This window comes from Caloenas nicobarica, chromosome 4 (assembly GCF_036013445.1).
Source record: "Caloenas nicobarica isolate bCalNic1 chromosome 4, bCalNic1.hap1, whole genome shotgun sequence".
In the NCBI taxonomy this organism is placed as follows: Eukaryota; Metazoa; Chordata; class Aves; order Columbiformes; family Columbidae; genus Caloenas; species Caloenas nicobarica.
This window is the reverse complement of record NC_088248.1, coordinates 991,906-1,005,758: the sequence shown is the minus strand read 5'-3', so window position 1 is coordinate 1,005,758 and position 13,853 is coordinate 991,906. Positions and strand designations below refer to the sequence as shown.

General features: G+C 51.2%; 1 protein-coding gene across 4 annotated transcripts in view; it reads right to left on the bottom strand.

Annotated features, from left to right (window-relative positions):
• Positions 1 to 13,853, bottom strand: part of SHROOM3 (shroom family member 3) — a 131,115-nt gene that overhangs the window by 7,765 nt on the left and 109,497 nt on the right. For all 4 annotated transcript variants that reach the window (XM_065634659.1, XM_065634662.1, XM_065634660.1 and 1 more), the window contains 4 exons: positions 13,563 to 13,694; positions 7,952 to 11,132; positions 5,211 to 5,287; positions 978 to 1,883 (listed from right to left, as the gene is read on the bottom strand). In XM_065634659.1, coding sequence (XP_065490731.1) covers positions 978 to 1,883; positions 5,211 to 5,287; positions 7,952 to 11,132; positions 13,563 to 13,694 — 4,296 coding nt within the window. The remainder of the gene's footprint in view (positions 1 to 977; positions 1,884 to 5,210; positions 5,288 to 7,951; positions 11,133 to 13,562; positions 13,695 to 13,853) is intronic.

Here is a 13,853-nt window from a genome sequence, read left to right as displayed (position 1 = left end):
GAACACATGAAGGCCTAGCACAAGTGTTCTGTCTCTTACTTCACATTTCACCACACTATGAAGCTACTGGCACCAGTGTTCCATCCCCTCAACCTGGACACTGCTCTTTTTGTCATTCCAACACAGAAAGAACTAGCAAGGGACAAGCCAGCTTGTTTTCTGCTCACAGGCTGGGGACGTTGAGTCTCACCACTTGCAAGCGCCACCCTGAGCAGTCTATACCCATTTGTCCTTTTCACGTTGCAAAAGCCACTCACTATCGCAGCCCGGCCACATTCTTCCCTGACAGAGATCAGAGCAGCTCCTGGGGAGCACAGGAAGCCGTGCCAAGTTAAACCAGCTGGGCACTCAGCCCAAAGTCCTGTCCTTCAGAAAAAAATGCACTATACAGTGTTACTGTGACATATTTCTGTTGTCACTTCTTGGCAGATGGTCGCTGTTTCATAACAGCGTTATTTTGTGCCAGGTCTAAATGTATTCTGGGAAACTCTTAACTGTTTAGAAAAACCGTCATGGATTTTCAGAGTTCTCTCTCAAAAACCAGTAACTGGAAGGGGTCAGCAGCCATTTGAACTCTTCATGCTGGACTGAGTAAGAAGCAACCCCGCTGAAATCCATTTGGTAACTGCAGGCAGAACTAGACCAGGATAGTTTCTCACCCTAACCCCCTTTGCTGTGCTGGCAAAGCACCTGTCAGTGCATCTGCTGATGGGCCGCAAAGCTTTTCGTCTTCTTGCTTTGTGCCCTGCCTTGCCCACATCATTTGACAAGGCTCTTGGCAGCCAGCAAAGCCCAGAGGCAGCACGTCTGTCTGTCTGTCCCTCTCCCCTCATGGCATGTGCACTCAGCTTGCAGCTGTGGGTGAGTCGTGGTGGCATGCAGAACTGCGGAGGTCAGTGCCATTTGTCTGGAGCCCCGCATATCTTACTGTATATGGCCTTACACCGCCCGAGATGCCGTGTTACAGCCCCCCTCACCTTGCTCTGGCCTCCTCTGTGAGCCCGGCGGATTTGTCTCCAGCTGCCCGGTTCTCCTCAAGCACAGCTGGTGGGGGAAGAGGTGGGAACTCCTCCTCGCCGTTTGCAGAAGGGCAAGAGCTCAGCTCAGGAGGAGGACGGGATGGCAGTGGGGGTGAGAAGGATGGAGCCACGACAGTGGGCTGGGAAGGCATGACAAACACCTCGTCATCATCATCGTCCTGCAGCAACGCCGGAGGCGTGAGCTGCAGGGCCGATTCCGAGATGCGGAGATGGGTTGTCCCCTGGGGAGAAGGAGTGTCTGGGTCAGAAGAAGTGCTGCTGTGTGCCGGCAGGGACTGCCACCTCTGGGAGAACTTTGGCCTGGCTGCTGGAGGAGACACCATAGCCCTGGAGTAGCTGTTGTCTTTCATCAAGTGAGCCCACACCACTTTGGGTGGCAGGGATCTGTGAAGCGGCCCTGCTTTCCTTCTCCACATCATTTCTTCCGTGGGAGTCTCAGGGGATCTATCCTGGACAGCATCGAAAGACTGTGCTTGAATATTACCGCTGCCCTCAGGAGGACCAGCATCTCGTTTGGCATGGTGCTGTCTCGGACCTGCAGTCTGGAAGTCTGAAGGAGTCTGGGGGGGCGTATTTGGGGAGGACTGGCTAGATCCAGAAGGAATAAGGTTAAGGAACAAGGGTTTAAAGCCTTGCTTTTGCTCAGGATAGTGGCTCCTTGCCTCTGTTGGGGATGGGACAAATGCAGAAGTCCTGCTATCTGGCCTGGAGAGTTCTGAGAGCTTGTGGTTCTCGGTCAGTGTGGCGGACCCGGTGGCAACGTCGCTGCTGCGGTGAGGATGGGGGTAATAACTTGTGAATGCCATTTTTTCTGAATAGCTTCTTTCTTTCTTGGTGATAGACCTAAAAACCAAGAGACAGACCACAGTAAGATTAACAATTAATCAACAAACAAGAAAAGCTACTGTGCACCTTCTTAATGAGAAAACTATGCGACCATATCGGAGGGCTGGGTCAGTGCCTGCTGATCCAAGTGAGGTGCAGTTGTGCTTTGAAACTGGGACTAAAATCCAGTCAGAGCCATGTCCCTTCCCACTCAGCATCTCCCATCACTCTGGCCATGTGCAAGATCACACAACACATGTGCACACATGCAGCAAGCATCACCGCAATCGCTCAATAGAAATAAGCTTAGGAAAACCTAAGTGCCGTAGGAAAACCAAAGTTCCTTTCCAGCCTGAGTTCGAATTTTGTTTGTAACGAATGAGGCTACCAGTGACTGCTGTAAGGAAGACTACTTGACATTGTCTGCCATCAAACTCCACTCTCAGTTGCTGATAATTTTAAGAATTTCAGCTTTATGGGCCAAAAATTCCCATTACATTATCTGCTCCTTTTGGAAAGCTGCCATTAAATGATTCAACTGTCTCTGAGAACTAAGTGAGGCCAAAAATGCAGTATTTTGACTGCAGAGAAAAAGAAAAAAAAAAGCTCCTACAACCTTGGGAATCCTATTGGAAAAAAAAGCTCCACTCAGACAGACAGGTGTTAGAAAAGTCAAAGCCAATACACTTCAACTGCAAATGGATGTTAAGGCTGCAAAGTCAGCAGATTAAATGATTCCTTCCAGATCTTTAAAGATGTTCTCATTTGAGCGTGAGGAACACTGCCAGGCCTTTGAAGTGAGGATCCTGCTCAGAACGCATAGCCAAACCTACTCGCCTATACGGCTATTTAGCTGGAAAACAAAATGAGCAACAATAATAGTGCTAGCAGATTCAAGAGATGGCCTAAAAACATGAGGCCATACCATCAATAAAATACAATAAAGCTCTACTGCCAATATATTTTCTGTTCTTGAGATGCATTGTTCAAATAATCCAACACTGCCAACCTGTGGTATTTGAGACTTGGGCCCCAAATTTGCTCCCAGATGTAGTGCTACAAATTAGGAATAACTCTGCCAAAGACATGGGTCGTTCTGGCTTTATTACGGTGTGTCGGAGAAGAGAATTTGGCAGCTTTTGCCTGGGGATAGGGAAACTTCCCAGACAGACTGCTCTCGGTATTGTCTGTGCTTCCTGGACAGTAGCAATGTGTATTTTTTTTTTCAGATGCTCAGCGTTTGTCACCAACGCCAGATGATAGTTCTCTAACTGAAAGATCTCTCCTACTGCAGAAGTAGTGGTGGATTCTAGAACTGGTGGAGCAAGGACCGTTCCCAGCAGCGCTTCGGAGCCAGCTGCTGTGTGAACCTGTGGAGCCACGTCAGGGCGCAGAGCGTACGGCGCGGAGCACGAGTGACCAGGGTTTCCGTAAATTCCCCATTTGACAGCCTTCCTCCTCGAACGAGAGACGTGGTGGGGATGCTCCCACCTCCTCTCCAGCACATTAAACAGCTCTTTCCCAAGGGAACCTAGAAGGATAATTCCTACTACCCGCTGTTGCCTTCCCTGAAGGGCCTGTGCATGGAGTGGGAGATGGATTAAAGATGCTACAAAAATCCTGTGTGACCCAGACTATGAAATACTCATTCACACTGGGGTCGGGGAATGTTCAGTAGCGTCCTAATAGTGGAACTCCTTCTGTGGATCACTGGCATGTGGGTAAGGTCCTGGTCTACACATCCTTGTCGGGCTGCCGAGGACTCAGATCTTATTCACACTGAGAGTTACATGTAAAACTTCTACCGGCTTTAGCAGTGCACCGTCAGAGCCCTCCGGCTCCCAAAACTCATGTCTGTTCTTTTGGGCCATTCCAGGTGCCGCCACACAAGAAAAATCACTCGAGAGCTGAGACTTGTGGGGAGTGATCTGCAGCCTGTGTGGTGGGACCCTGTGTCCTCAGCGTCAAGGGCTTTGTCCTGTCTTCTCCCACCCTTCCGTTCTGTCTTTTGGGATCCCAGTTTTGATCAAGAAGGAAAAGCAACCTCACATCTCCAAGACGAAATGTGCTTGCAGGGCATGCAAGATGCCTACAGAGCAGAAACATCATAAATATGTTAATACCAATAATCTTTGTGCAGTGAGGCACGAAAATGAGAAACCTACATTTCGTGCCCCAATAAACTTGTTTTCTGTCTGGGTGTTCAATCCCGTTACTTGGAAACTTTGTTGTTTAAAAAAAAAAAGCAGCAGCAAGTAGCTATTGAGAAGAATGATGAAATGCCAGCTCTAGAAGAAATAAGGAGGCAAGATGAACTAAAACAGCTGTGCTGTTCTCAGGAAAAAAAAATGGAAGAAGTTATTCTAAATCAAAGTGTGTGTTTTAAATAACTGTAAAAGGACGTGCCTGAAGGCAGACTGAGTCCCTCCAAAACAACATTTATATCTTCTGAGAGGCAAGAATGGCCAGGCAGTTAGAAGGAAGCTCCAGCTGGACTAGGACTAGGACTTCTCTGCTCATAGCGGCCGCTCTCTGGCCCAGAGCTGCGTGCTGAAAGCTCTGGAGACAGCAGCGTCACCTCCCACTGCACGAGAGCGGGATGACATTTACTGCAAGTCACTGATAAACACAGCTCCCTTGTGAATAATTCCTTTAGGCTCTCTTGCTGTTTTTTACTGCAATATGAGTTAGCTGTTTGGGTACTCAGAGCTTAGGGCAAGTGTCTATTTATTATTTAAATGTAAATACAGCAAGATCAACTTCAGTTCTACTTAACTTCAAAACAACTCACTGCTAAGCGGATTGTTACATAAGTCCTAATATTATGAGTTTTATGATTACATTTTTCTATTTTTGAAAACGTTTCTCTCGCTCCTGTGGCTGAGCAAAACATCCTGCCTGCACAAAGGAAGGCAGCCGAAATGCAAAGCTCTCAGTTCAGCAAGGTAACCGCGACCTCCCGGCTTTAGTCCATGAAAATGTTTACTTGCTTTTGGAGAGGCAGCACCCTGGGGAAAGCCAGACAGAGTGGGACATCGAGGTATTTTTTCCTCTAGAATCCTTCAGTGGAGACAGCAGGAAGGTATGTAAATGGAAATTTGCTGCAGAAATATGCGCTGAGATGACACAAGGAGCAATTGATAGTAAATTAATGTCTACAGTGGAACAAAAAAGCTCACAGCAACTTACTCCTCCTGACTCTGCTGGGCACAGCACACCCAGAACCGTGTCCATGCAGATGTTTTCTCTAGTTTGTCACAATCCAGACAAGACATGACAACTGCTGCTGGCAGCAGGATAAGAGCTGACCCTGCGGTGACAAAGGGGACATTAACATACACCTACCTGGCTCCTGCGCCGACCACATAGAAAGGATCTCTCACCATGGGGCCAAATTCACTGTTTTCCCTTCTCAACAGGTCCTGGAGTGCAAAGAAAGCGTTAACAGCAAGCAAAAAGCAAACCAAAATAACAGAACATTGATGCTTCCTAGTAAGAAAGTACAGCATCTGCCATATACAGACAGGAGGAAAACTCTGGCGTGGTGTCCTGCCCGCCAGCACCCTGTTCCTGCCTAAAATCATGCTCAACGGTGTCAGTGGGACCTGGGTGCTCATCACCTGTGTTTTCCAAGCAAGCAAGAAGCTGAGGCATCTCTGAAGCAGCCTTCACCAAGGAAGCTAAAGAGTGAATAATCCGTGCCCAGCCTGGTGCAAAACCAGGACGAAATGCAGCAGAGATGCTGAACGGAACAAAGCCACAGGCAGCAGTGCTGAAAACCATCACAAAGTCTGTCACTCGGTTCTTTTGAAAACCAAAGCGCAGGAACTACCTCTTCTTTAGGCATTTATGTCATCTAAAACCAGAGAAATTTTGCAGCTGAAATACCTTTGTGAATCTGTCTCTGTCTGCCCCAGAGGTCCCACCACAGGACACCAGGCTATTATGAGACATGAAAGCAAACGCTAAGCCTGCTTTTCAAGAGGTCGGTATTTTCCTCCGTGCGATCTTTTCAGCACAGAGCATTTCAGTGCCCCCCTTCCCCACACCCTCAGCAATTTGCTTTTTTGGTCAGCGTTGCTGCAGAGGAGGGTAAGTGCGGATCTTGATTTAGGAGATACGCAGGCTGAGACAGACTGAAAAAGCAGAGGGGAAGGAAGGCTGAGAATGTGTTCTGGAGACTGAGAGCTAATAATTCCACATGGCTATCAATTTCCTTATATCTTTAAACAAATTCCTACAGTGATACTGCAATGTGATTTATATGCAGCCTGACAGGAACATTATACACTGTACACAAGGCCCTGAAAAACATACAGTGAGGCGAAAAAGTCAGCTGCTAAACTGGAAATAAACATTTCCCACAAAAAACCTGCAAAGGGTAAAAAAAAAAAAAAATCACCTCGTTGCTTTGGCTTTGTCCCCCACTTTTATAACTGTGGATTTGTATTGGAGACAGTTCAGAAACGCCTAATTAAGAGAGCACTTAAACATACGCTTCCCTTTCTAACAGACACTTACAGATTGGTGTATATGTTTGAAGTCAAACACGCCTTCCTGAATTAGGATGTAAGAACAGCTTTTTCACAAGTGCCTTGCTGCCTCTGGGACTAAATCCTCATTCCAGAAGCAGATACAACTAAACAGCTGTGGCAGCCAGCAGCAAGGGCTGCTCTAGGCTCTCCTGGGCTTGACCGGAGCCCCGTGGGTGAGTCTGCACGGCTGTTCAGCCACCCTCTCCAGCCAGCACCCAACAGGCACGAACTCGGACTGAAAACGTGTCAACAAGGGGGAAATAAAGACCTCAAGAACTACCCTGTATGTGCCCTGCCCAAGGGTTGGGGTAAAACTGAACTAGGGCTGCTTGTTGTCCAACCTGCCACTGAAAAGTACATTTTAGTGATTTTTCTCTTTCCGGATGCTTTTGTTGCTGCTCTGACTGTTCCAGGAGGCAGAGAAAGAGCTGCAGCTTGGCCTTCACCCTAACTCTTTCTTAAGGACTGTCCTCCTACTAACCGCAAGACTTGGTGATCAGCAAGTGTGACAAAATTGCACAGATGCGCCTGATGCCCAGAGCCTCCTTTACATTACGTGACTCCGTATCACTTTGTTGCACCCAGATAATCTGTTCTTGGGCCAGCAGCAAGTGCAAGAGTAGAGGGAGTTGTGTTTGATCTCAGCTGCCCAGTAAATATGTGAGACTGTCCAAACGCTCAGACTATTTGGAGCGAGGAGCCTGTCCGCACGTTCTGGTTGTTTCCTCCCTCTCCCTGTGCTGAACGGAGCCTGGTGTGGAAATGGGGATGGGGCAGCAGACCCACCACTGCTGTAAATCGGTGCAGCTCAACCAGCTGCAGTTACCTAAATAGGTCTGAGCAGTTTCAGATAGCAGTTGTTGTTTAAGAAGTCAGCCTGTTTCTACAATTTACCATCACCACAGTCAAATTCCCCATTCGTGACCTCAGTGCCACGTTCGCCAAGCAGGGGACACGGAAAGAGTGGCCAGGGTCTCTGCTAAGTTTTCTCTGCAGTGTTTCCCTCCAGGGCTGGAGGCAAAACATAACGGTTACTTGGCAATGCCTCTGCCGAGCATCTCCCAGCAGTGTCAGGCACAGCAGGAGCCAGAGCCATTTCCAGCAGCCTCTCAGCTTCTCTGCTTCCCACCAGGAAAGTTGGGGAAGGCAGAAGAGCAGTAACAGCATGTCACCACCTTCACCCCACCAGAAAGGTGCTCAGCGCTGCAAGCTAAGGACAGGACACCTCGGATGGGATGTCAGGAGCAGCAAGAACACACATATGTTACCAGCAAAGGTACTGAAATCCCAGCACCTCTGGAATCCCTGAAACAGCCCCAGCAACAAGAGAGCTGAACAGAAGCAGTACCCCACAGGCAAACATTTAAAACAGCATGCTGGTAGTTTAAATGCAATAACTGGTCTCTATCTCAACATGCAATTATAATAACTTCTATCCAACCAGCGCAGTAATTGCCATGACTGAACATCGCCCTGCTCTCTGCCATCCCCTCTCTTTCCCTGGTTCAGAGGGCCCCACTTGCCTGAATGTACGATCCAGTTTGCACATACCTGGTGTTTCTTATCCGCTGTGGGAGACGATCTGGAACGTACATGCACAGGGACTGTCTGATTGTCGTACCTATCGAGCAAGTCTTCCACAGACATGGATTTCCCAGATTTCCTGGTGCTAGAGCGTCTTTCAAAGATGTGCTCCTGCTTCCCGCAGCGCGGCTGGCCCTGTGTGCCCAGCAGGTCTGTCTGTGTGCCTTTGCTGAGCTCCGCTCTGGCTCTGGAATCCCGGCACCTGTCCGTTTTCAGGCGGCTCGTGACTGAGCTGTCCTGCCGCCCTTTCTTCTTCTCATCTCCGCTCACGTCGAAGCAGCCCATCAGTCCAGGAGGAAGGGTAGAAGATATCCGCCCCGTCCTGGATACCTGCTCTATGGACTCTCTCCGGCGGTACAGGTTCTGGTCGTGCAGGGAATTCATGCTGGAGGCGGAGGAAAGGCTCTGGCTGTCTGGGCCCCCTGCCTGTAGGTAGGAGCTGTGGGAGCGCTCCCTCAGCAGCCCCACGTCTTGCGAGGACGGCCGTCTCCCCGTTTTGCGCTGCATGTAGTCAGCAAGGGCGCTCTGCTGGAGCTGCTTGAGCTCTGGCTTGGAGATGCTCGCCGTGGAGGAAGTTTTGCCATCCCTTTCAAAGATCTTACGCCGGTCAGCCACCGTATTCTCTGGGAAGACAAAATGGAGCCCTTTCTTATGGAAGGAGAAAGGCGACTGCTCCCCATCAGAGATGCCCACTTCATTCATTTTCTCCGGCTCCGAGTAAGACCGCTTCTTCTGCTCTGCCGTCAGCCGCTTTCGGCCTCCGATGCGCAAGATGTGCTGTGCCTTGGTGTAGTCCAGGGCGGAGAGGCTGCTTTCTGTCGGCGTGACGCTGTGCCTCTCCTTCGGGGTGTGGGGCGATGCTGCCGTGCTCCTCATGCCCACGTGGGCCGAGGCGGGCCTCTGCGCTGTCCTCTTGGGTGTGCTGCCGAACGGGGGGCTGATACGTCGGAACGAAGTGGCCCTCAACACCCTGGACTGAGCATCTTTGATGCTGTTCCTGTAGGCCCTGTTGAACGGTGTGTCCAGCTGCGAGCCGTGGGCATCCTGGATGCTGTCTTTCCAGAGGACCTCCTTCTCCAGCTCCCCTCCCAGCTGGAACGTGCTTTTACTCCTCGGTAGCTGAGCCGTCCTTACTTGCACCTCGCTTTCAGGACACAGGCTGTAGCATTCGCTGGGTCTCGCCTGCTTTGCCGAAGCCACCATCTGCAGCTCCACAGGACGCCAGTCAAGCTCTTCAAGCTTCCCGTTCCTGACGGAGGGGCTGGAGAGCCTGCCTGGCTCAGCGGGCAGCTGGCCGGGCTCGCGGAGCTTGCCCCGCGTGTCTTCCAGGCTGTTCAGAGAGGACCTGGCACCCGAGGGCTGGCTCGTCCTGCTCGGCCCGTAGTGCTGGCCGAAGCTGGGCACGCCAGTGCTGTGGGGCCGGTGAGTACTTTGCTCTCGCTGCTCAAACTTGCTGACCTTCTCCAGCACCGAGCAGCGGGACTTGCTGGGGTCTGGTTTGCCGTAGGGAAAGCTTTGGGTGCTGCTAGAACTGAGCCGGCTCCTCCCGAAATCGGAGGTCTTTGGGTGCTGTGGCGAAGGGGGCTCTTCGCATCTGGGCTCAGTGGCATGGAACGGGGCTGTGCTCATGCCCTCCTCTTCCTGCCTCTCAAAGGACTCTGTGTTCACGTCACTCCACTGTCTGGGCCCCTGTCCCCTGTGATCCTTCTCCTCTTTACAGCTGCTGTTCAAGGACAGTCTGGTGTTGGAGTAACCCTCGCCTGGCTGCATCTCTCTTAGCTCGGAGCTGCTTTGCCTCCTAGAACTCTCTGGGATGTTCTGCAAGGAGGAGAAGCCATACTGCTTGGCCGTGCTGTGGCCCCACTGGTGATGAGCAGCAGCGTCTCTCTCGTTTACCTGTGCATTACCATTTTTGTCCTCCTGGGATTCGGCCGCCCAGTCCTCTTTGGGCTGGTAATGGGTTCTTCTCTCACCAGCATCCCTCAGCTGTGGCTGTGGAGCTTGAAAACTGTGTTTGGGTAACAACTCCTCCTTTCTCGACGTGGTCAGGCAGACTTCTGGGCCAGCCGTGCTAGGTTTTTGCTGGATAAGTTTTGCTGCAGCATCGTGCTTTTTCTCAGTGGCTAGGGGCTGGTAGAAGACGGTCGATCTGTTTGTAGTGTTTTGGTTTCCATTCTCATCAAAGCCCAAGGTGCTGCTGGCTACAGCCTTTGAGACTGAAATGGGTGGCGAGTACCCGCTTTCTTTGGCCAGAGCTGGATAAAGCGTCCCGTTATTGCTTGCAGAAGGCTGGGGCACCTGGGCGTAGTGCGGCTCTGGGGAAGGCACCGGGTAGACACCAGTAGGCAGCAGGGGCTGCCCTGGCTGGGAATAGCTCTGCTTGGGCTTCACAGTGGGGCTGCTCTCTGGGCTCTTCTCCACCACGGTGTGCAGAAGTCCTTCTGCAAAGGGGCTTTTCAGCCCCTGGGAGAGAGTGCTGACAAGCGGAGGCCACATCCCTTTCGGCTGGCTTCGACTAGGCTTGTTCAGGTCAAGGCCAGCGCACGAGCTGGGCCTCTCGTGATGCCTGATGGCCGCGTAGCTGTCGCTGCGGGCAGGGGGCAAAGGAGGCCCCTTGGGGGACTGGTTCTGGCTGTCCGAGGAGCCCTGGCCTGGCTGTGCCCAGGAGGGAGCTGCGTTGTGCCGGCCGAAGCCGTGGAGCCTGCCGCGGCCGCGACCGTCCAGCGAGGCACGGGCCTCGCAGCTCGGAAGCAAGGCGGAGGACTTCACCTCGTACTCCTCGGAGATCCCTCGCTGGGCGTCATAGACTGTTCTGACGTACCTGATGTCGGCTTGCCTCATCCCCTCCTGTGGGCCGCCTTGGGAGTGCACGCTGTCCATGGAGCAGGAGTGCTCCTTGCCGAACGGAGGAGCGGGATACTCAGGGATGCTGGAGTTGGTGGAGAAGGAGCTGTAGGCAGAGTCTCTCTTGCTGTGGAGGTGGGAGAGCTGGTCGATGCTGTTGGTGGATTTGGCCGGGGACAGGTGACAAGAGTAGTAGGCAGGGGAGGAGTGGTCCAAGCTCTCCATGCTGCCCCGGGAGCTGTACTGGTCGGGACTTCTCCTCAGATAGCCATGCTCGTAGCCAGAGAGATCGCTGGTTGAGGAGCTGAGGAAGAGGGAGAGAAGAGTAAAAACCCACTGTCAGCAGAGGAGAGGCACAACAACTTATAAGTGAGCTCAGAGGCAAGATGTTTAGTTTTGAGAAGTGCAGACGAAACCCCATATTTGGGCCTTACTCCATCCCCTGTTTGCAGTCATCCCAGTTCACAAAGAGGAACTGCTTGACATTGCAACACATGGCTCTTATTTACCACAGAAGGGTGGGAGGGAAATGCAGACAGACAGACAGCGCATCTCTGGAGCCAGGGAGGATCAACCCCACCCATCAGACCTATCCGAGGCACTTGGAAAGCTGAATGAGCGCCGCCGCCACCGAGGAGGAGGAGGAGGAGAGCACAAGAGGCGTTCTGGGGGAATCTAATCTCTTTATTTTTTTCCCATTTCATTTCTTTTTATGGAGATGAAGGCTATGCCCTGGCAGGCTTCCTGGAAATTCAGCTGTCCCAAGGATAGTTTGTCTGCTGTGAGAAAACTAAACTGACAAGACAGAGAAGTGATGTGTGTGTTTGTGCATGGAGGCAAGTGGGGGTGCAACAACAGAAACAGGCTGAGAACGCCCCAGGAAGGCTTCACAGCCACTCAGCAGTTGCACGTACACCTGGAAAGGTCCTCAGCACGTGTACTGAAAGAGGACTCGTGGCCTCCAGAGATGTGTTCGTGAAGAAGGATATTCAGAGATCTTTCTATCAGCTGGAAGGGAGCTCCCTGTGCAGGCCACAGTTCTTTTTACATCTCACACGGGGATATCAAAAATGTATTTGCAGTTTGCCCTTGCTAATTTATCCTCCCAGATTTGAGCAAATACCCTTGGACTGGCTTGAGGATTTCACTTTCCTTCCTTCTGTTCCCAGCTCCCCTCCCTTAGATAGAGCTTTCTCTAGTCCCTTGCAGCTACATTTGCAGACCTGGCAGGGGGAAAGAGAGGAAAGAAAAGGAAAAGGAAAAAGGAAACAGGAAAAAGGAAAAAGGAAACAGGAAAAAGGAAAGGAAGGGAAAGGAAACTTTGATTAGCACAGGTAAAGGCAAAACTCCATTTCTGCATGCTTTGCTTCATTGGGATAAGAACCAAACCTGCTCCATGCAGTGGGGGACGTGCAGCAGGCCTGGGAATCAAGGAGGCAGCAAATGCATTTGGTAACAGCCCCATCGCTAACAAGTGTCTGCTGAAGGGCCTAACGCTTGCTCCAGATCATATCCCAGCCACAGTCACTTCCACGCTGCTGAACTGACACCCATGAGCCCAAAGGACGGAGGGGAGAAGGCTGCTAGGGACAGGCAAAGGCAGAAGGAATCCTGCCTGCAAGGGGAAACAGCAGCATCTCTGGAGAGACACGCATAGGAACACAGACACAGGCAGAAAAAGATCTGGCAAAACTCAGAATAAAGCCGGTTTACTCATTTAAATGCAGCACTCTATTTTAGTTCAACAAAAACTAATCTCCCTGGCAATGCCCAGCACAGCCCTGGCCAGCTGGCCACTAGATGTTCCCCATGCTCCTCGTCAAGCACCCAGGAGACATGGCCACTGCCAAAGGCTCTGCCAGGAGCTGGGATGGGAAGCAAACCCCTCACTGGGAAATGAATGTGCTACAGCACCGTCTGTGCTGAAGGCCAGAATCTAATGTACTTTTTTTTCTTCAGCCACTCCCTCACTTTTGTTAACGCCCTGTTTTCTTTATCCTCCCCTCTGCCAAGGCTCGGTCTCACCTGTAGAAGAAATAGGGTTTAAATCCCAGTGGCTACAAGGAGAGTTTGCTGCTCCTGAAACCCTTCTGCCTTTCCAGGGAAAATCCTCCATGGGCAGAACTTCAACTTGTCCCCCTGAAGATGACCCAGGACTTATGACCAAGCACATTTTGGGGCCGCTCAGGGGAGCTGAGGGGTATCCGGATCCACAGAAAGCTTCATGTCCTGACAGTGGGCTCCCATCTTGGCAGGAAGAGGGATTTTTAAAGTAATTAATTGCCAAGCTGTTAATCACCTCATAGAGCACTTTAAGGAGGAGAACAAGGCCACTTTAGCTGGGCACCCAAACAGGAACCAAAGCCTTCCTGTCTCCTGTCCTAACCCTGGATGTGTGTAAACCTGTCCAGCTCTATGGAGGCAACTGGTAACATTTTTCTACCACATCTTTTATCCCCTTCCTTCACTACTGTGCTCTAGATTTAAACCCCAGTCTTGTAACTGGTGCCATCACGACACATCCTTGGTCACGAGGCAGAGCCTCCCCAAAGCCAGCGTGACACTACAAACAAGGAAGGACACAGGACCGGGGACTAGTTTAGAAGCACGCGAGCTTTGGAGGTTGATCCCTACACCTGCAGGAGAAACGTAAACCCAGGGCAAATGCTACTAAATAAAAAATGCTTTACATCTCTGGCTACGCAGCGCAGGACCAGAGCCGTGCAGCGCTTACCTGGAGTGGTAGGACTGATGCCAAGGAGTGCCAAGCGTACCCTGAGATATTTGCATCATGCTGGGATCGGGCTGGTTCTCCGCAAGTTTGATTGAATGCCAGGAGTGAGGTCGGCCTGGAGTTTCACTCCGCCTGCATGAAAGCAGAAGGATTTTGCACATCAGCAACAGCCCAGCTCTTCCAGGGAAGATGAATGTGAAGTAACACCAACAGCCACATTTAAAATCGCTTGCGGTCACTTCTGCTTCGCTATGTTTTTGTCTTTTCCACATGAATCAAGCAGGAAACACG